Here is a 20,048-nt window from a genome sequence, read left to right as displayed (position 1 = left end):
CTGATGGTGGAGCTTTGGGGGGGCTCCCTTGAGGAAACATGGTGAGTTCGCCTTCCGCCAATCGCCAAACCTAGAAGGCCCTCGGCAGGCCTACGAGGGACTGGCCACCTCGAAACCCATCATCTTCTCGACTGTCAGATATGCCTTGACCTTGTCTTGCAACCCTTTGTACTCGCATTTCTTATTCCCAAATATTTCTCCTCTCATCATCACAACAGGTCCCCCGCCATGATCCTCTCTCGGCTGCCGCCCGTCAGCGACCACCTCTGTCCCGCCAGTCGTCTCATCAGTCCCAAATCAGCTTGATTTCCCCAACACCTTCCGTGGAAGCAGATGACGAGCGCGAATCCTCGTGGGGTTATTCGGATTCCGACATGGGTGACTTCACAGAACCGGAAGCGGAGATGAGGTACGCGGATGAAGATACCAGGCCGACAAGCCAGAAAGAGCTATGGGGTTGGTACTCGTACGGCTGGGCCGCAGAGGTCTTTGCCATCTGTGCCATGGGTGAGCATGACATCTGGGAACTATTTGCTTTGCATTTCCCCATTGACCTCATTATTCAGGGTCGTTTCTACCAATTACCCTCGAACAACTGGCCAGGGAACGAGGAGTCCTGTTGAAAGATAAGACAACACCCTGTAGCGCAGGCTGGAAAAGCGACCATGGCACCTCGCCGAACGAAACCGTCTTCGATTCTCCTACACACCGACACAATGAGCTTCCGGCCTGTGTGGTATACATTTTGGGTGCCGAGATCAACACTGCGAGTTTTGCCATGTATACCTTTTCGATCAGCGTCCTGATCCAAGCTCTCCTCATCATCTCCATGTCCGCGGCAGCCGATCACGGCAGGTTTCGGAAGACATTCCTTCTCGCCTTCGCTTTCACTGGAGCGATTGCTACGGCCCTCTTCATCACCGTTATACCCAAGGTCTATCTCCTGGGAGCCCTTTTCGCCATCGTTGCAAACACATGTTTTGGGGCGTCGTTTGTGTTGCTGAATTCTTTCTTGCCCTTGCTAGTACGACATCACCCGTCTATCGAGCGAGACCATGAAGAAGATCGGGCGGCAGGCAACGACGATGAATACGTCGAACATGAGGACCACGTCTTGACGAGCTCGACGTCAGGGCTCTTACCTCGGGATCACCCCGACCATACCTCTCCCGCCCAGGAATCTCCGGCCGCCATCTCGCCCGCGCTGAAAATGTCCACCAAGATATCGTCGAATGGTATTGGCATTGGATACATTGCAGGATTATTCGTGCAAATTATTGGTATTGGCATAGTCGCCGCGACAAAATCCACTCTGTTGTCCTTGAGGTTGGTTCTCTTGCTTGTGGGACTATGGTGGTTCGCATTCAGCATTCCAGCGGCTCTATGGCTTCGACCTCGACCGGGACCGCCCCTACCGACCGAGTTGACAGGGCGCTACGCCTGGGTGGCATATGTTACGTATGCCTGGAAAGCACTGTTCACAACAATTGGGCACGCCAGAAAGCTGAAGGATATTGTGATCTTCCTTTGCGCTTGGTTTTTACTCAGCGACAGCATCGCCACAGTGAGCGGGTAAGTCTTGAACCCTTTTTTTCTCTGAAGAGTTTAATGTTAAGGGAATGCAGGACAGCGGTGCTCTTCGCCAAAACGAGTCTTGGGATGAGTACCCCAGCCCTTGGTTTGATCAACGTCATTGCGACACTAGCGGGTGTCATTGGTGCATTTTACTGGAGCTTCATCTCTCGGATATTCAACCTTCGCGCATCCAGGACGATTGTTGCGTGCATCTGCTTGTTTGAGATTATTCCTTTGTATGGACTCTTGGGGTTTATTCCTGCCATCAAGCGGTACGGCGTTTTTGGCTTGCAACAGCCATGGGAGATGTACCCCCTGGGTGCAATATACGGGTTCGTTCTTGGTGGGTTGTCGTCGTACTGTCGAGCATTCTTTGGCGAATTGATCCCTCCGGGTTTCGAGGCAGCATTTTACGCCCTGTACGCGATAACAGACAAAGGGTCCAGTATCTTTGGCCCGGCCATTGTTGGCGCAATCACCGATCGATATGGGGAGATACGACCTGCGTTTGTCTTTCTAGCAGTACTTATCTTCCTCCCGCTGCCGTTGATGTTATTGGTCGATGTTGATCGCGGCAAAGCCGAGGCATATCAAATGGCGTTGGAGCTCGAAGGACGCCGCAAAGCAAGAGATGAGGATACAAGATACAGGACGATACCTACCATAGTGCTCTCGGAAGAGGAGGACTGAGCTTACATCTGTTGCAAGAAAGTGGCTCGAGGGCGGTCGTGATCTGTGGCTGGCGAGGCTGGGTCCTGGGGTTCTCTTATCGAATACTCATCATTGCTTAGAAATACCAGGCAATAAAGTCCTCCTGCTATTTTGCCGCCTGAGACGCTCAAGCGCCCTAAAAGGCCAGAAGGTCCATCCTAGTGTATTAGCCGCGTCTCTCGAGGGTGTCCAGTTGAGTTCAACCACGATTCTGGAAACGGGACTGTAAGGAATCTATCGTTCTTCAAGGACGACTGCGCGAGAGCCATTGCCAGTGTGTAGGCTAGCGAGCTGTTTACCCCCACAAGAGGAGGCGCTGAGGACCCCTGACTTGTGAGTTCCGCGTTTCAGGGTCAACGACTCGGCGGAAAGGGGCTGCAGCTGAACTTGAAGAATGGGGCGAGTGAATGCGTGTCACCCGCATGTGGAGTTGGTACCTAGCTCGCTAGGTAGTGAAGCCCCAAAAAAGTAGTTGACACCTCTCCTCAATGAGGTGAGAGCGCCAAAACTGCTAGTGACTTGCTGGTGTTCACTTTACCAGAAACTGAGCCTCAAGAATAAAGGGTTCAGAGTCCCCTGATTCTCGAAAACCTTACACCTGAATCATCTATCCGATTTTTCCATTCCTTTGTGTCCCTCGAAACGTCTACGATCGCTCTCTTCCCCACTGTACACTCGGTCCCAATCATCGTCTCATCATGCGAACAATCGCATCTCTGGCTGCGATCAGCCTTGCCTTTGCTGGCATCTCGGCGAGTGAAGTCCATGACCTAAAGAAAGATAACTTCAAAGACTTCATCTCCCAACATGATCTGGTACTAGCCGAGTTCTTTGCCCCTTGGTGTGGCCACTGCAAAGCTCTGGCACCTGAGTATGAAGAGGCCGCAGCCACGCTGAAAGAGAAGAACATCCCTCTTGTGAAAGTCGACTGCACGGCTGAGGGCGATCTGTGCAAGGACTATGGTGTCGAGGGCTATCCTACCGTCAAGGTCTTCCGGGGCCTTGATAACATCAAGCCATACCCAGGCGCTAGGAAGGCTCCTGCGTAAGTCACAATCCAAAACCCCAAGGCATGTATGCGACTAACGTTGAACAGCATTGTCTCATACATGACCAAGCAGCAACTCCCTGCTGTCTCCCTGCTCACCCCTGATACTCTCGAAGAATTCAAGACTACAGACAAAGTCGTCGTGGTAGCGTACATTTCAGCCGACGATAAAGCCTCCAACCAGACCTTCACTTCGCTCGCTGATTCGTTACGGGATGACTACCTCTTCGGTGCCTCCAATGATGCCGCACTTGCCAAGGCAGAAGGCGTCAAGCAACCCGCTGTTGTGCTCTATAAGGACTTCGACGAGGGGAAAAACACATTCACAGAGTCGTTCGATGAGGACGCTATCTCGAAGTTCATCAAGACCGCCTCGACTCCCTTGGTCGGTGAAGTTGGTCCAGAAACCTATGCTGGCTACATGGGTGTATGTGTTCCCTCGGAAAATCACAAAGCTTTGGTACTAATGTCTTCGACAGGCTGGAATTCCTCTCGCGTACATCTTTGCTGAAACCCCCGAAGAACGATCCTCCCTGGCGGACGCTCTTAGGCCTGTCGCTGAGAAATACAAGGGCGCCATTAATTTCGCAACCATCGATGCTAAGGCCTTTGGCGCTCATGCTGGCAACTTGAACCTGCCTACAGACAAATTCCCTTCCTTTGCAATTCAAGAGACGGTGAAAAACGAGAAATATCCCTTCACGGGCAATGACCTCACTGAGAAGAAGATTGGTGCTTTCGTCAAGGACTTTGTTGCCGGCAAGCTCGAACCAAGCATCAAATCAGAGCCCGTTCCAGAGAAACAGGAGGGGCCTGTCACAGTTGTTGTCGCCCATTCTTACAAGGAAATTGTTCTCGATGACGCCAAGGACGTATTGATCGAGTTCTACGCTCCTTGGTGTGGACACTGCAAAGCGTAAGTGTCTACTGACATGGGAGGTGCCATGGCTAATAAGTTCCAGTCTCGCTCCAACGTATGAAAAGCTAGCAGAGCTCTACTCCTCAAGCGATCTTTCCTCTAAAGTCACCGTGGCCAAGATTGATGCCACCTTGAACGACGTTCCCGATGAGATCGCTGGCTTTCCCACCATCAAGCTGTACCCTGCTGGCGCCAAGGACTCTCCTGTCGAATACTCGGGCTCCCGCACCATGGAAGACCTTGCTGCTTTCGTCCGCGACAATGGTAAGCACGGCATTGATGGTATTGCCCTCTCGAAGAAGGACGAGGATGTGGATATGGAAGATGTTTCATCTGCTGCCAGCGACACCATGGCGAAAGCTGCTCCTGCAGCAACGACCGTTGCTGAAGAAGTCTCGTCGGGCGCGGCCGATGCTGTTAAGAGTGCAGTCAGTGAGGCTACAGAGGCAGCCAAGACGATGCTCGCAGATACCGATGAGGGTGGCGTCCAGGAGCATGATGAGCTGTAAACAAGTCCATGCTTTTTGCACTCCCGTGCCTTGTATTTCATGATTGCCGACGAGGGGCGAACGGAGTTTTCCACCTTTCAACTACTATTATTTTGATGTGTTCTCGGAGGAAGATTCTGCACTCTGGGTAAGGCCGGGTCAGTAAGATCAGACAAAAGTACTGGCTTACTGGAGCTTCGTGACCAAGGATTGAAGGTGACGACGTCGAAAACGGATGCGAAGGATGAGATCAGCCGACATTTCCCGTGGCCAAGATGAGAAATGAATGTGCAGCAATCTCTTATGAAGGTCTGGAGGAAATTGACTTGACTGGTCTTCAAGAATCCCAGTGGAGATGAACCAGAGCTTTACCCTGCCATGCGCAAAGCACCTCGGGGACAGTGAAGAATACTCACGCCCTGGAGTCGGTCAATAGTCATGAGCATATGAAGTCAGGTAGAATGGGAATTGAGCAAAAAATGGAAAACGTTTGGTAGAAACATCTCAGGACGCCGTCACAGGCCAAATGATAAAGTTGATGTCGAGCAGCCGCTTCGATAAATTACGCATCGAAGCGTCACAAAGACCGCAGCCAAGTCAACAGGTATCGAATTCTTGCTTCTACACCAGATGCCCCCCCTTCTTCCCTACGAGTGCGAACGCTCCCGGAGCTAGAGTGTTCTTATGGTGACGTGAACCGCCCTTTGCTACGCTATGTTGTGAACCTACCGCCGTAAGCCTCACTCGATTCCTCGGAACTTGAACGAGGACTCCCCTTGCACAAGACTACGAGATTTCTGGGGGTCGCCCCGTTTCAAGAAGCTGTCCTATCCAGCCCCCGAGAGGTTCGCGTCTGGCGACAATCCACGAGTGGGAAACGTACGGCACAGTTCAATCTCTCGGAAAATGAAGTTCTGCAGAGGAACATCGTAGTAATGAAGCTCAATTGGCTGTCTTTCTTTGTCCTTCCAATCGTCGACGAAAAACTCCCACGCGCCATGCTCCGACCGTTATTCTCAGCCAATTTAGAGACACCATACCAAAAAAGAAGAGCAAAGACAACGTCATAGAGTCATAATGCGTGACAACTTGCAATGCAAAATCATAGAGGGCCAAGGATATGAGGATCGCGGTAAATCCAATCTCCGCCCGTGACGCCGCCGCCCTGTCTCCGGTACATGGTCTCGACGTCTTCCTTGTACTGGCGAAGATACGCCTTGAACTCATCGGGATTCATTGTCCTAGCCTTGTCCATCAAGCTGTTGAAGGAAGCCTGTTCCTCGTTCGACGTCGTCCTTAGTGGTGCCGAGGGACGAATAGAAGCACTATCCGACGGTCTGACCAGGGGTGCGGTGGATGTCATTGAGGCGGCGTCCGAGAGGAGGTCGACGCTGCCTTTGGTGGACGACTTTCTGCGGAAGATCCTTTGGAGCAGGGTTTCTTCGGTCTTGATGATGGGGGTTTCTCCGGGGTTGAAGATGGACTTGGTTTCTGATTTGAAAATGGATTTAGTCGTGTTGGAGGACATTGTTGCAAAATCACTTGACTTGAGTGGATGAGATCTCACGATAAAGTAAATATAGCAGGTTCAGGTGTTGGCAGGAAGGTCAGTTTGGTGCGCGCAGTGATCGTATGTTCTCAACTGCTTTGCTTCTTTTGCGTTCGCAACCAGTTTGTTGGACTTATGGTGTCGGTAGGATGTGTGGAACACTTCGTCCTTAAATACTGTGTTTCGCTAGAACATTCCCAAACATCCATCGTATTCGCGTGAGGCTCCGACTGGTCGTTAACTGACTCGTTAGCGAGGAGGGAGAAGATCTCCAATGAAGACTTGGTAGAAGCCTGTGAGGAGCACCGGGAAGGCGGGACGGGTTTCAAGATTGACTCCAATACTAGGCCTCGTAGGTACAACGAGTAGGCCAGGTCATTGATCTGCCCCTCTATTTTTAACTGCTGGCCGATGCAAACGAACTCGACGCCAATCACTTATATCTCTCAACCACTGGTCCCTTTTGTTTTCCCCTCCCTTCGCCTAATTTCATCAACTGGCGCTCAAAGAGCCCGCACCAGAAGGAGGGAGTACCGAGCCATTTGATTCTCCTGCGCAACATGTGCGGTGCGGCTCATTAGGCTGGGGTATCTCGCTAACCAGGCTGTGGACTTCTGCAGGTTGGCCACCCACATAGCCTCCTCCCAACCATTTAGAAGTACTTGGTACGCATCGGGGCCTTTCGGAAAAGAAGAATGCGACTCTGCACGAGCATCAGGAGTCAGGAAGAAACGCGATAACCGAGTTCGAATGCGGACACGAGGTAATCTTCATCCCTTGCAACGAATTCTGGCTACGGGACACACGGGAGACCCTGAGGAATATTCGAGGACCTCTCGTCTAGACGACGAGGCGCCTTCGATGTCATGGTATACTGTCGTGCTCCCAGCAAGGGCTGTGAGCAGTGTCGCAAACGAAAGATCAAGGTAAGTTGTCACATAGCTCTTCAGAGCTTCTTTGCCTGGTTCACAGCAATGTCCGACTCACCCAAACTGGGTTTAACCATTCTGCCAGTGCGACGAAGGGAGGCCAGGATGCCTAAAGTGCGCGAAATCGAAGCAACAGTGCCCGGGCTATCGCAATCTTGTCGATGTCAGGTTCAGAGACGAATCCGACCGCGTTGCTCGCAGACACCGGCAGGATGAACACTCAAGTATGATCTGCATCCCACAACAAGATTTTACTCAGTCTCTGCCACACAATATACAAACTCCTGCAGCTGGACGCCTCGCTGCCTCTCCTAAATTTTCTATTACCATTCCAAATCCCCTATCCCAATCTAGCTATGACCAGGGCGCAAACTTCTTCTTCGCAAAGTACTCTCCAGATGACGGCACGTCCTTCAGTAACTATCATGCTTGGTTGATCAAGTCCTACTTTGAACAAGGGTCCAACAATGTCTTACGGAAGGCCATTGAAGCCGTGGGCATGGCGGGAATGTCAAACGTCTTCTACGCGGCCAATGTCAAATCTCAGGCTCGAGCACAGTATTCTGCAGCCCTAATCTCCATGCAACAAGCTCTGATGGATCCAGTCCAAGCTGTTTCGGACACGACGTTCATGGCTCTGATGTTACTCGCATTTTTTGAGGTATATCCAAAAGGCCATCTAGGTCGAACGCTCAAGGAGCTGTCACTCACTTGCATATAGACCGTCAATTGCGAAAACCAGGATCGATATCCTCATTGGGCGACCCATGTCAGAGCCGGAGCCGCCGTCCTAGAGCTTCGGGGTCAAAAGCAATTCGATAGTGAACGTGGTGGACTGCTCTACGTTCAGTTTCGCTCTTACATTGTGAGTGAATGTTGCTGAAATCTTCCCCTCAAGCGTGGTCGGCCGTCTCATGACAAACATAGCTTCTGGCCTGCATGCAGGAGCGCGTTGCCGTTCCCAACGCCTTGGTCAAGGCAACCTTCAGTTTCCAAACAGGCGCCTTGAGACAAAATTGGCAGCACGCAAACATTGCCAGTCCGGGGTCCATCACTGAGATTTGTATCCGAGTGGCCAACCTCTGCGCAGCCTTGAAAGGTCAAGACGTGACAGATCCACAAGCCATCCGTGCCATAGCGCTGGAGATCGACGCAGACCTCGAGAGTTGGAGAGCAGGTCTGCCCCCGACTTGGGCATACGGTACAGTCGACGTCCCTGATGCTGCCAATGACACCGCTTTCAACAGAAAGAAGCACGTCTATACCAATCTGTGGAACGCGGAGGCATGGAACTCTTGGCGCGCCGTCCGAGTGCTCGTCAACCAGCTCATCTTGGAGAACGAGGCCCGCTCGATCGAGCCCGACAATGCACTGATGGCACTCGCTCTTTCGGTCATTCGGGAGTTGTGCGTTGACATTTGCGTCTCCACATATAGTTTCAGAGACTCTCCACGCACGTATCCCTTCGTCTCGCTGGATGCATGTCCATGAACTAACTACCGCATTTTAGGCATCCTCTCGCTCATGCACTCGCTGTTCCTGGTCGCCCTGGAAGAGCGGAATGATCTCCTCGTGGTTTCTTTCGCTGTGGAGCAACTTCGACGCATCGGGGCAACCATGGGGGTTCGACAGGCAACTTTCATGGCGGATACCGCGTTGAAAAAGTCTCAGGCGATGTTCAGACGAGTCAACGGTTCCTTCACCGCCGATATCGACTCATATGACACTTTTACCCCGTCGCTCGATTAGGGTTGCTGATTGGCGCCTCGCAATGGTACCCTGTATCGGGCCTAGTGACCCCCCCGCTCGGCATGGAAGTGAATCGCCATTCGCTGGCCTCCCTCCTCCACAGCCTTGCAGCTAAAGTGCCCGAGGATAAATATCTCTGCGCTCCCGTCAACCTCAGGGCTACCTCTATCCAACTGCAAATTCCGCGTCTTTAACACTGTACGACAGCAGAACCGGTTGTCGCTCGGTTCTGATAATATCTTTTCGCTTTTGAAGCTTGAAACAAAAGGCAGTCGATCCAGACCACTCCTTTTTTGGCTACACGTTCTGCTTCCTGAAAAGCGCCATGTCCAAGCCAGAGTCCGCTTCGGTCCCCTTCCCCAAGGAAAAGACCTTCAGTTCCTACAACAAGGAACAGGGTAAAGCTTACGCTCAGGCCCGCCGCGACTACCATCCAAAGGTGTATCAAGCCGTAATTGACCACCACACATCCACGGGGGGTGGCCTTGATACACTTCTCGATGTCGGCTGTGGCCCCGGTCTTGCCGCTCGCGGGCTTTCATCCCACTTCGCTCATGTCCTTGGCCTGGACCCTTCCGAAGGCATGATCGCCATCGCTCGCTCCATGGGCATTGTCTCGTCCACGTCTGAACCGGCACGTTTCGAAATCTCCACGGCGGAGGAACTCGGAGCAAACCTTTCTCCGCCTGTTGCGGATGCTAGCGTCGACCTCATCACTGCCTCCAATGCCGCTCACTGGTTCGACATGGCTGGCTTCTGGCCCAGCGCCGCGCGCGTCCTCAAGCCGGGAGGCACCGTTGCAATCTGGACAAGCGGCGAGATCCGTGCTCACCCGTCTATGCCCAACGCTGAGGCCATCCAGGCTGCTATGGATGAGCATCAGGAGCGTGATATGAAACCCTTCATCGAGCCAGGCTCACTTATCGTGCAAAGCCGTTATCTTGATCTCCCCCTTCCGTGGACTCTAGCCCAACCGGTCACCGCATTCGACCAGGCAACATTTGTTCGGAAGGAGTGGGATCCAAATGAAGACTTCTTTGTGGGTCTGCCTGAAGGGGATCTGGACATGTTCGAGAAGGTGATGGCGACGGGGAGTGCAGAGACGCGCTGGCGCCAGGCGCACCCAGACGACGTTGGCACGGAGCGGGATGTGCTTAGAATCCTTCGTAAGAGGATTGAACAACTGTTGCACGAGGCAGGCGTGGAGAAGGGAAAGGAGAGAATGAAGGCCGCCGTGTACGGCGTGCTGTTAATGGTCAAGAAGAAGGTTTAGAGATTGAGCTGCGAGGAGGATTGTAAGGTGGCCGAGCGCGAATTGACGCCACACATACTATGCTCCCTGGGAAGAAGTATTCTAACCCACCCTTGGGCCATCTCACCCACCTCCAGAGTAACCAAGTCAGAAGGGGTTCAGACGTATAATGGGGTAGAACATTGATAACATGTAACATGTTAAATTGGCAGTCGACACGCGCTCAACGCGTCAAGACGTGATTGATAGGCGCCACGCTGTCAGGTGACTTCCGATGTACGACGAGTCACGTGTGGGCTTGCGCGGGGCGATATCTGCTTTCAGATCAACCGCCGCCTCTGCCCCCACCAATTCCCCTGCCATCATTCAAAATCCTAATACCCGACAAACCTCCAGGAGGATTCGATGCAAGTTGTCTGGGAGGCGGACACGGCGGCCTTTGCAAGCCGCAAGAGAGCCGCACGGGCATGCCAGAAATGTCGCGCCGCGAAGAAACGCTGTCACCACACCTTTCAGCGCCCGCCGGAGCAGCAGGCAGATTCTGACGGGCTCGAGAGAGTCCTGCCCAACTTGACGCACAAGGAACCCATCCGCTTCGTTGGGGATCTAAATCCCGAGTCCATACTGACGGACCTGTCGTCGAGGAAGCAAGGCACCCAGAGGATCAGCAGGGTCGGCACCTGGGTTGAACAGTCTCGAGATCTGCAAGATGGGCTCCCCCCAGAGGACCTTGGCCCACCGCTCCCGCAGAAGTCGGGCGACAAGACGCCGCTCAATGTCGAGAAGTATGGCCGGGTTGAAGGCGGTCGGAGGACCCTGACTGGGCATCAACGCAATTACTTGCAAGCCGTGGGAGCGTTTCGAGTTCTGCCCAAGGCAACTCAAGATGCTCTGGTCACCACCTACATTGCGTGTTTTGACGGACTGCTACCAATCCTGAACGGCATCAAACTACTTCGAGACTACACTGAGGGACGGTGCTCGATATTCCTCATGCAGGCCATATGTCTTGTAACCTGCAAGACTGAGGAAGCCGCGCCATATCTGCGACTTTACGACGATGGTCCGCTTCTTGACCCGATCCCATTCGCCCGCAGTCTGCATACGGGGCTGGACGCAGCTATGAAAGCTGATCTGGAACCTGATAGAGTCACCAAAATCCAGATTCTGACCCTGATGCATTTACATAATGATGGACCCGGAGGTATCGAAGAATCCTCATTACACCTGTCCCAAGCAATTCACGATGCCTGGACAGCGGGTCTCCACATCCACACGCCAGGACGATCTCCTAAAGACCAATCGAGCATGCTGTGGTGGACCATCTGGATCTTTGACAAGATCAATGCCTGCCTCGGTGGGCGGCCGATCGTGATCGCGAATCGAGACATCGATATCGCCCGTCCGCCACTGGAAACTGGCGTTCCCAGAAGTAATGTCATCAATCTATGGCTGAGACTGGGGGAGCTTCTGGACGAAGTCATCGAGTTCTACAGACCAACTGCGGATCCGGAATGTACAGGGTGGGAAGCCGAGTTCCCAGCCTATCGGTCGCTGACTGAGGGTATCGATTTGTCCTTACTTCCTGTCTCAGAACAAAGTGAGTGAGCTCTGCTCGTCATCCAAGCCTTTCCTACGCTCATTTTGGTTCACCTTGGCCGTTTATCACTGACAATCTTCCCAGGCATCCTCGAACTCTGTTACCACGTCATCGCGATTCTTTCGTGCCGCGCTGGGGGCCCATCTACGGCCTCGTACGCCCGTCGCATCTCGGCAGCTGATCGGATCCAAGCACTTCTCTCTGAAGGTCGTCATACCTCTCTCCAACCCATTCCCTTGGTGCCTTATGCAGTCGGCCTCGCACTGACGGTCGCATACCGCGGACTCCGTGACAATGCATTCGAAGACACCGATCGTGCGCAGGCCGATCTCGCTACGCGATGCGAGACCTTGGAAGCGCTGAGCATGTATTGGTGGACTGCAGACGCGATGGCTAGGCTGGGGCGGAAGGCGTTGAAGTCCTTGCAGCAGACAGGGGTAAGGAAAGCCAGCGTGGCGGGGATCGCGAATGCAATGGAAGCGGAGGTCTCTGCGTGCAAGTTTGGACCGTTTGAGAGCAAGGCCCACCACCATGGAGGACATCATTCTCACAGTTCTTCCACCCCTGCTACAACTCTCGGTGGAGCTGCCACTATCACAACACCGATGATGACCAAATCGAAGTCCTCTGGTGGAGGTGGTCCCGGAGGAAACGGGCTACATGTCCTCTCTGACGCGGCAGCGACGCATTCGACGGGAACAGCAGCGACGAATAATCTGGCATCCTCAACCCCCACCAGCAGCAGCGGCATCAGCAAGAGTCTTGGAAACACCCCCGTCGTCAGGACTATATCCACCACGCCCACGTCCGCCTCGCTCTTGACCAGCACCACCTCGCACAAAATGCCGCAGTCACAGCAATTCCACCACCACAGCTACGGCATGGGCTTCAGCCAAATCCCGCCGGGGCCGTCGGCGTTCCAGTACCAGAACTACAACAAAAGCACCCGATTCCAGACATCTGCACTCCACAATCCGCTCGGCGCGCCAACGCACTCCGCGACGACAGCCGCCGCAACGACGGGTGTGAATGCATTCGCGCTCGACGTGTCCTCGTCCTTCGGCCCGGGGATATATGACCCGCAGTTCACGAACCTGGACGAGCTGTTCGACGGGTTTTTCGATCTGAGCATGCCCACCATATTCCAGGACCCGTTGTTTGACGGCGATGCCTTTCTCAACGCCGATCTCGACTTTGGCATGGATCCGGCCATGGCGACTATCGAAGGATTGGGATATGCGACGGACATGACTGTCGGCGATGCTGGCGGTAGTGGAGGAGGAGGAGGAGGAGGAGGAGGAGGAGGAGGCGGCGGCGGCGCGCTGCATGGGCCATCGAGCGCAGTGCCAGTATCAGCACCTGCATCAGCACCTGCACCAGCGACAACCACGTCTGCAGGATCCGCAAACGCGTCCTCGACGACCCCAAAGGCCTCGCTTGGTCCCGCGTATCCGGAAATCAGCATGTCTTGATCCCCATATCTCCAGTCCCAATCTCTCTCTCTCTCACAGAGATCGCCCCTCCGAGTTTAGACTTGCTGCTTTTTCACGTGCGACTTTGGATAAATGGGTTCATGGCTATGTGGACCGGGCTACGAGGTATTCTCTTGTTGTTTGGAGTTCAGGGGGGAATTTGTTGGCAAAAACAGGATCCACAGGTTGATGAAGCAAGCATCCAAGTTACAGTACTTATTCATATAAAGACAGACATGACGAAGGGCTGCATAATCTATCCTCTTGGAACGAGAATCGTTTACTCGGTACAGTTGTTGTCCATCAAGCCGTTTCTGCTGAGCCTGCTTCCATTGCAAGCAGATGGTCAGTCGAGAGTGCCAGCAGCGACACCCACACCCCATCTTCCGACCTCCAACATGGCCTCCTCTCCGCCCTCCGCCAACACGCCCTTCCCCTCTCCGAGCAATCCCTCAAGGCAGAGCCATGGATCCCTTCCACCACCCCACTTGAGAACCTCCTCTTTGAACCTCTCTCCGCTTGCACGATCAATGGCGCCATTGTCCTCACCACCCCTAAAAACATTTGTCCAGACGCGTCGCGCGATCGCCGTGTCGAAAAGATACGAGTAGTAACTCGCGCCGTAGCCGTGGAGGTGGCCGAAGAACCCTTGCCACGAGGTGCCCCAGGGTTCGGGCACGGAGCCGTGCTTGTTCCAGACGTCGTAATACACAGCGGTGGAATCGTAGCGTCCGCTCCGTAGGGCTTGAACTGGGCCGTCTCCATGGTACACCTGATCCAAGATACTCATGAGGATCTGGCTCTCGTTGTTCCACGCGCCTTGTCTCGAAGCTTCTTTGGACCCTTCTTCAGCAAGGACGGTCAGCATCTCGTCGGGCATGGGTGCATCGGTCTTCCAGTGTCTCGCGAAAAGTTTCAATACCGCCGGGTTGGTGGCGAAGTTTTCCATCAGGACAGAGGGCAGTTCGGAGAAATCGGTCGCGACTCTGGTTCCTGATATGCCTTGCATGGAGGTGCGGCCTAGGACGCTGTGGATCGCATGGCCCATTTCGTGGAATAGCGAGACGAGACTGTATTGAGAGAGGAGTGCAGGTTCGCCCGGTACGCTGGATTGTGGGAAGCCGCATACTAGAGCGATGATGGGGATTTGGTGATGAGAAGTCGCGCCTGAAGTCGGGTTGGTACTGAGAAATGTCGGCATGCCGTTATTCAGTGGCTCATCGCGTTCAGCGCATTCGCGGACCTCTTCCTCCGAGATTTCTCGAGAGCAGAGAAGTGTGAAGTGGGCGGGATGGCTCTGTTTCCCCGGTCGCGAGAACAAATCACAATACATGGTGGCAATATGTTCCTGCTTGTCCGTGTGGACGTCCAACCGTCTAACGTCGGGATGCCAGACTTCACCTTGCTTGGTTTCCTTTGATACAAAACGAACTCCATAAAGAGACTCGAACAGGCTGGACAGGCCCTGCATCACATGGCCGAGGGCAAAGTAAAATTTGGCACTTTCCTGCAAGCGTGACTTTGACCTGCGAGGTCCCGAAGCGCCCTCTAGTTGATCAAGCTTTGAGAGGAGATAGTGGTGATCCCACGGATTCAATTCTTCAGCGCCTTGCTCCACCTTACGCTTGAGCGCCAATAATGGAGCAAGCTCCTTCTGCACATGTATCTTGTTATTCGCATTGACTGATTCCAGAAAGTTGTTCACAGCCTCTGGTGTCTTGGCCATTTTCTCTATGAGGGTCATCTGTGCAAAGTTGTCAAAGCCTGTGAGTTTGGCAAGCTGGGCACGACGGAGGAGCAGTTGCTCAAGTGTCGCAATGGTCTTCTTGGAGGCGCTTCTCTCAGCAATGTACATTTCTTTCCTCGTTGCGGCGTCTTTGACAGAGCTAAGAACCATTTTGGACCACTTACTCGACACTGGAATCTGTGCTCGTTCGTGGTTTTTGAAACCTTGAACCAAGGTTGGATCTATACCATCCAACTGGCGTACGGTAAATGGCACATACTCCCTTGCATGATCCATCTGATTGATGAAATCGGTTCCCAGCTGTACGATGTCGTTCGACAACGAGACAAACTGTCGTCTCTGTTTTTCGGGGAGGTGGATGCCTGATTTCGCGAAATCCCTCATCAGGAGCAGGGCAACCATTTTCTCCTCTTCGCTCCATTGCGTCCGAACCTCTGGCATATCCCAGGCCTTTTTCAGCTGCTTGTTTAAGCCAGTGGTTGTATTGAGCTCATTCATGTACTGGAACATCAGCGAATATGAGGCGGATGCCGAGGCGGCGACATCGTCACTCGGGTGAATGCTCCTGATGAAATCGGAGAGATCTATGACTCGACAAAGCAAGTCGCTGAGTCTATCAAGATCCCTAGGTATGGCTCTGTATTGCTCGGCCGTGGAGGCGGCGAGCGTCCTGTCTACCAATCTCTTGCATTGTATCACAGAAGCCTCTGCAAACTTTTGAAAGCCTTGTGGAAGGGTCAGGAACGTGTTTCCTATCAAGCCCGAGCTCTGTGTGGATGAGGTCTTTGAGAGGGTCTTTTGATTGAAAATCTCACGAAGGAGAGCATTGTCACTGCCGCTCTTGGAGGAGGAAGACGCGGGTAGGTGGGTAGCGTCGAAGGTGTTATCGTCGGCCACGGCTATGCCGGCGGCAGTAGAATTGAATCTGTGCTGCTTGCGCAGGCATCTGGGGCAGGTCCATGGCTGCCGCCGCAGGGCCTTGTGCATACCTAGACAGTTGAGGCGAGTGAAGCGAGCATGTGCTGCCCTGTAACGCCTTGACTGATGGTGTTACACGACTTTTGGTTCACGATCTCGGGGCGTTGGACTTGGCATAGCGCCGCTTTTAAACACCGACCACCAGGCTGCAACGCTAATACATATTGGGAAGGCTCACATTCTGAGATCTTGAAATGGGTCCATTCTGAAGAGTGTATCGGCAACCTCATCACTAGTGCTTGGAGTGGCCTATCCGACTGCTAATAATCATCCTGTCCCTGCAGCTCTTTGCTGCAAACTGTGGCTCTGTCGAAATCTCCTGACACCACTGCTGCCCGCAGCCGGCTGCGATGCTCGTCGACCATGGCCGAGACCATCCTCCACGATGAGCGTATCCACGTGGCCGATTGGCCGTATCTGGCCATCATCGTCAGACTCGCCATCCGCAAATTCGTGCGCCGTAGCGAACGAAAGTGCCGCCGAAGTCGTTCGTGCGAGACCGCTTCCATTCTCATCCTGGCCTGCCTCGGCTTCTCCCTCCCTCGCATTTTCAAGCCGAGCAAGACGTGGGCGGCAGTTCTTGTGGCGGCGCGATCCAATCCACCAGGGTTTTCGGAAGAGAAAGCAAGGATACTTCCCTGGGATGACGGCATGCACAGACGCCGCCTTCCCCCCCGACTCCGAGAACTCATTCGCGTCGAAACCGAGATGCCGCTTCCCATCCGTGCCTCTGTAGAATCCGAAATAGTACTTTCGTTTTGCGAGGTGGATCTTCGATCGGAGGTGGATCTCCTCGTCGTCGGGTTCTTGAGCTGAAAATTCTTTGGCTGTCATGAGTGACGAGTCGTAACAGTAAGAGAGGAGGTCGGAGATGCTCAGGACCATTCGCGGGAAGCGGTACTCGATTGGCGGACGGGCCAGAATGCAGCTGATGGCGTACAGTGAGACGGCCGCCAGTGATACGTAGAGGTTTGTTGGGATAATCGTGAGGTGGTCCACAGTGTCGCCCCTACGGATCAGAAATATGTTGGCCGCAAAGACACTTATGTAAGGCGCGATGAGTGTGAGCAGTGTAAACCACACGACTCTCCAGTGCCAATTCCCAAGCCCAGTCACAACAGTCGTTACAACGTCTGGCGAGAGGTAGTCGAGCAAAATAGTCTCCCTGGCGTCGCGCGGAACGAACATCCCCGCCAACGGCGCCGAGGCGCGGTAGAACAAGTCCGCATTAAACCAAAGCATCGACAGCAGAGAGTTGGTCAGGGCTGGAATTGCCGCGATGTAGACTTCACCTAGCCAGATTGGAGGAGGCCCGGCATTCGATGCGGCTGGATGCTTGAAGATCCAGCCACTCTTCAGCTTTCCAGAAGTTATCCACCAAACAAAAACCCCGGTTATGGTGCAGCACATGGTGAAACCGACAAGAAGCGCACAATCGGACTGCCAAAAGCTCGGACAAAAGTAGCGAACTTGTTCTGGCGTCGGCGTCTTGTACTCGTCCCATTTGAAGTCTGAAAAAGTCTGCGTCAGTACCAAATTCATAATAGATCACAGCAACCGAAACGCCTCAGCTTTTTCAGTGACTGGTATAATGCACACATGGTTATGGTGCATACCGGTTGGTAGATTCACACTCCCATGCCTTGTGCTTCTTTCGTACTCAACATTGACATTGACAGCCTCCAGTGAGCCAGGATCAGGGTCCGGAGATTGACGGGTTCGTACAGGCTTCTCTGTGTGAAATTTAGTGCTTGAGTCACGTCTAAGCAGATGTATTAGGACTCACTCGGGCTTCCAATGAATCCAATCCCATGTAAGATCTTTGTCTCGTCCTCCGTAGCTCGCCAGTAGCCAAGTCGGAGTGGTCCAAGGGACGCTGGTATGGCCCGTAGCTTTTCCATGAATATTTTATTTGACGCTGACGCATCCAAATCAAGCGCACGTAGTACCGCCGGTACGTTGGAATTCTGGAGCAAAGCAATCTGGGCCGCATAACTGCCAGGATCCCACTTGAGACCTGTAGTTGCATCCCAAGTGCGGATTATGATAGCCAAAGTGCTCGCAATTATGCCCGTATACATGGCTATCAGCGCATAACCCACAGGATTCGATATGGATACCTGCCAACCGTGTGAGTCCGGTGTCACACGAATCAAAGCTGCCTTGAAGGAAGCAAAATAGCCGTTGATGATGACTCGTGACCAGAACAATGCAAAAGTGAGATAGTGGCCATATCGGAGCAGCTCAAATCCAAGATCGTTGGGGATCAGGTGGAGTGACACGAAAGACCCAACGAGGATTGTGTTCGTGTTGTGTACGTCGTTTCTCTGTCGAGTACGGAAGGTGGAGGCACTCATCGTGAGATAAGGCAAAAGCCGACCGTACGAAGAGACCAATGACCGAAATGTGGTTGTAGTGACCGAGCCTAGCACCGAGGGCACGTAGTTGAAGGCGTTATAGCCGACGGACCTTCTGATGTGAAGGTCTGTTGGTGCGAAGGTGTTCAGCGCCACGAGAGCCGCGACGAACGCCAAGCAACAGACATAAAATACAAAGAGAGGAATTAGTAGCCGACGTCGTAGCAGTAAGGGCTTGTACTTCAGCTCTGGGTAACCCTCTGGCTTTTGGATTGGCGTGTGATAAGGAAGACTGTTGATGAAGGCTTCAGATAACCTGTGCTCAGACCCGGGCATCGCTCTTGATCGTCGCTCGTTCCGCACCGAGTCTAGAAACGGCTCTGATATCTCGTCCAATGCAGGAGACCGGTCATTGGTCTCGGCTCCGTGTGCCCGAAGGTCATCCTCTTGGGCATCCTGAGCAGCACTAAGTACCACAGGATCAAGTTCGTAGGCAGTTTGATTGTCGTCAGCCTGAGATGCGTTGGGGTTGTCGCCTCGTATCGGACCTTGTAGCGACAGCATTGTTAATTGAGAGGGATTTATAAGCCCCAGCAGACAGCTTCAGAGTGGTCACCGAGCCAGGGGGATCCGATGCAGAAAGTCGGTGATGTCTGCAAATGATTGCCCAAGGAAGGAGAAATTGAAATGAGCTGCCCACAGCCTCACAGGCTCGCCAAAAATATATGAGAATACAGCCGAAGCAAACCTCGGGCATGACGCAGCCCAAACACTCAATCAACGAGCACCATCTTCAGAGAGCCTGGAAAGGCAGCAAAGCGGGGCGGAACAATACCACAGCACAATTGGCCGCGTGATAGCCCTCGAATCGAAGCATTGGCTGCCGTGAAGCCAGTGGCTTGCAGGAGTAGATGCGCTAGAGTGATGGTGCGGTTCAGCCTGATCATGAACTGGGCAAGATCGCAACTCAACAAGTCTCAGGCCATGAATTTCCGCGTGGTAGTAGCTGAACCTGGTGAGACATCATAGTCACCGAGTTCATGACGCTTATCCGCGCCTCTGCGCTATCAGGCGTAGCTCTCTAGATTGAGGGAGTTCTGACGGCCAAGTTCAGCCTTTGAATCGGTGTTAGGCAGGTAGCACAACATCGATGCAGGGAAGGGGAACATGTTGCCAAATCGGATGCAGAGAAACGACATCCCTGGAGACCAGGGATGTTACGCGTGACTTTTGTGGGGGCGCGAAGTCACCTCAGCAATTTTGTGCTTCTGGGACATGCTCGCTGTCGATTTACTCCGTCTTTTGCTTAATATAAGGAGGAAGTAATGTGATGCTAGGTAGTGATGAGAGCAGGCGAGATTGCTGTACTTCGGCTAGGTCATTCAAAGCCTCTAGAAATCTCCGCAGAATATGAGACCAGTCAGACCATAATGAGGCTGCTCGCACCGCGTATAGTGTATGGGTCATGGTCTATGCAGTCGTACGGAAGGAGAACTGGGTCATTTAAGATGGCGAGATGGCTTGGGAGAGCGGGCCGGGTCAAATAATCCGTATCTCGGCCCTTCAAGTTACTTGCATTTTGATCTTGGCTCCTGGCGAACAAGTTGGCGCCAAATATGGTGCCAAGGGTCTGGAACACACAGGATTGCGGTGGTTCAGCCCTAAAATCCAGTC

General features: G+C 53.3%; 8 protein-coding genes across 8 annotated transcripts; 5 read left to right on the top strand and 3 right to left on the bottom strand.

Moving 5' to 3' along the window:
• Positions 1 to 374: 374 nt before the first annotated feature.
• On the top strand, positions 375 to 2,265 carry Z520_03173 (uncharacterized protein; the record flags this gene model as incomplete). The annotated part of the gene is made up of 3 exons (XM_016773686.1): positions 375 to 507; positions 567 to 1,572; positions 1,626 to 2,265. The coding sequence occupies 3 exons, from the start codon at positions 375 to 377 to the stop codon at positions 2,263 to 2,265; spliced, it is 1,779 nt and encodes a 592-aa protein (XP_016635743.1).
• Positions 2,266 to 2,984: 719 nt separating this feature from the next.
• Z520_03172 (uncharacterized protein) lies at positions 2,985 to 4,762 on the top strand (the record flags this gene model as incomplete). Its single annotated transcript, XM_016773685.1, has 4 exons — positions 2,985 to 3,331; positions 3,383 to 3,761; positions 3,814 to 4,250; positions 4,297 to 4,762. The coding sequence occupies 4 exons, from the start codon at positions 2,985 to 2,987 to the stop codon at positions 4,760 to 4,762; spliced, it is 1,629 nt and encodes a 542-aa protein (XP_016635742.1).
• A 1,081-nt stretch (positions 4,763 to 5,843) lies between these two features.
• On the bottom strand, positions 5,844 to 6,269 carry Z520_03171 (uncharacterized protein; the record flags this gene model as incomplete). Its single annotated transcript, XM_016773684.1, has 1 exon — positions 5,844 to 6,269. One exon carries the CDS (start codon positions 6,267 to 6,269, stop codon positions 5,844 to 5,846), a length of 426 nt encoding a protein of 141 aa, XP_016635741.1.
• Positions 6,270 to 7,156: 887 nt separating this feature from the next.
• Z520_03170 (uncharacterized protein) lies at positions 7,157 to 8,968 on the top strand (the record flags this gene model as incomplete). Its single annotated transcript, XM_016773683.1, has 5 exons — positions 7,157 to 7,216; positions 7,305 to 7,880; positions 7,941 to 8,084; positions 8,147 to 8,702; positions 8,730 to 8,968. 5 exons carry the CDS (start codon positions 7,157 to 7,159, stop codon positions 8,966 to 8,968), a joined length of 1,575 nt encoding a protein of 524 aa, XP_016635740.1.
• Positions 8,969 to 9,293: 325 nt separating this feature from the next.
• Positions 9,294 to 10,241, top strand: Z520_03169 (uncharacterized protein; the record flags this gene model as incomplete). The annotated part of the gene is made up of 1 exon (XM_016773682.1): positions 9,294 to 10,241. The coding sequence occupies one exon, from the start codon at positions 9,294 to 9,296 to the stop codon at positions 10,239 to 10,241; it is 948 nt and encodes a 315-aa protein (XP_016635739.1).
• Positions 10,242 to 10,625: 384 nt separating this feature from the next.
• On the top strand, positions 10,626 to 13,292 carry Z520_03168 (uncharacterized protein; the record flags this gene model as incomplete). Its single annotated transcript, XM_016773681.1, has 2 exons — positions 10,626 to 11,820; positions 11,905 to 13,292. The coding sequence occupies 2 exons, from the start codon at positions 10,626 to 10,628 to the stop codon at positions 13,290 to 13,292; spliced, it is 2,583 nt and encodes an 860-aa protein (XP_016635738.1).
• Positions 13,293 to 13,638: 346 nt separating this feature from the next.
• Z520_03167 (uncharacterized protein) lies at positions 13,639 to 16,026 on the bottom strand (the record flags this gene model as incomplete). The annotated part of the gene is made up of 1 exon (XM_016773680.1): positions 13,639 to 16,026. One exon carries the CDS (start codon positions 16,024 to 16,026, stop codon positions 13,639 to 13,641), a length of 2,388 nt encoding a protein of 795 aa, XP_016635737.1.
• Positions 16,027 to 16,284: 258 nt separating this feature from the next.
• On the bottom strand, positions 16,285 to 18,938 carry Z520_03166 (uncharacterized protein; the record flags this gene model as incomplete). Its single annotated transcript, XM_016773679.1, has 3 exons — positions 16,285 to 17,528; positions 17,634 to 17,750; positions 17,804 to 18,938. 3 exons carry the CDS (start codon positions 18,936 to 18,938, stop codon positions 16,285 to 16,287), a joined length of 2,496 nt encoding a protein of 831 aa, XP_016635736.1.
• Between the last annotated feature and the right edge of the window lie 1,110 nt (positions 18,939 to 20,048).

The sequence above is a fragment of the Fonsecaea multimorphosa genome (assembly GCF_000836435.1).
Source record: "Fonsecaea multimorphosa CBS 102226 unplaced genomic scaffold supercont1.4, whole genome shotgun sequence".
NCBI lineage: Eukaryota > Fungi > Ascomycota > Eurotiomycetes > Chaetothyriales > Herpotrichiellaceae > Fonsecaea > Fonsecaea multimorphosa.
Note: the sequence above shows the minus strand (reverse complement) of the source record. Positions and strands in the feature narration are given on the sequence as shown.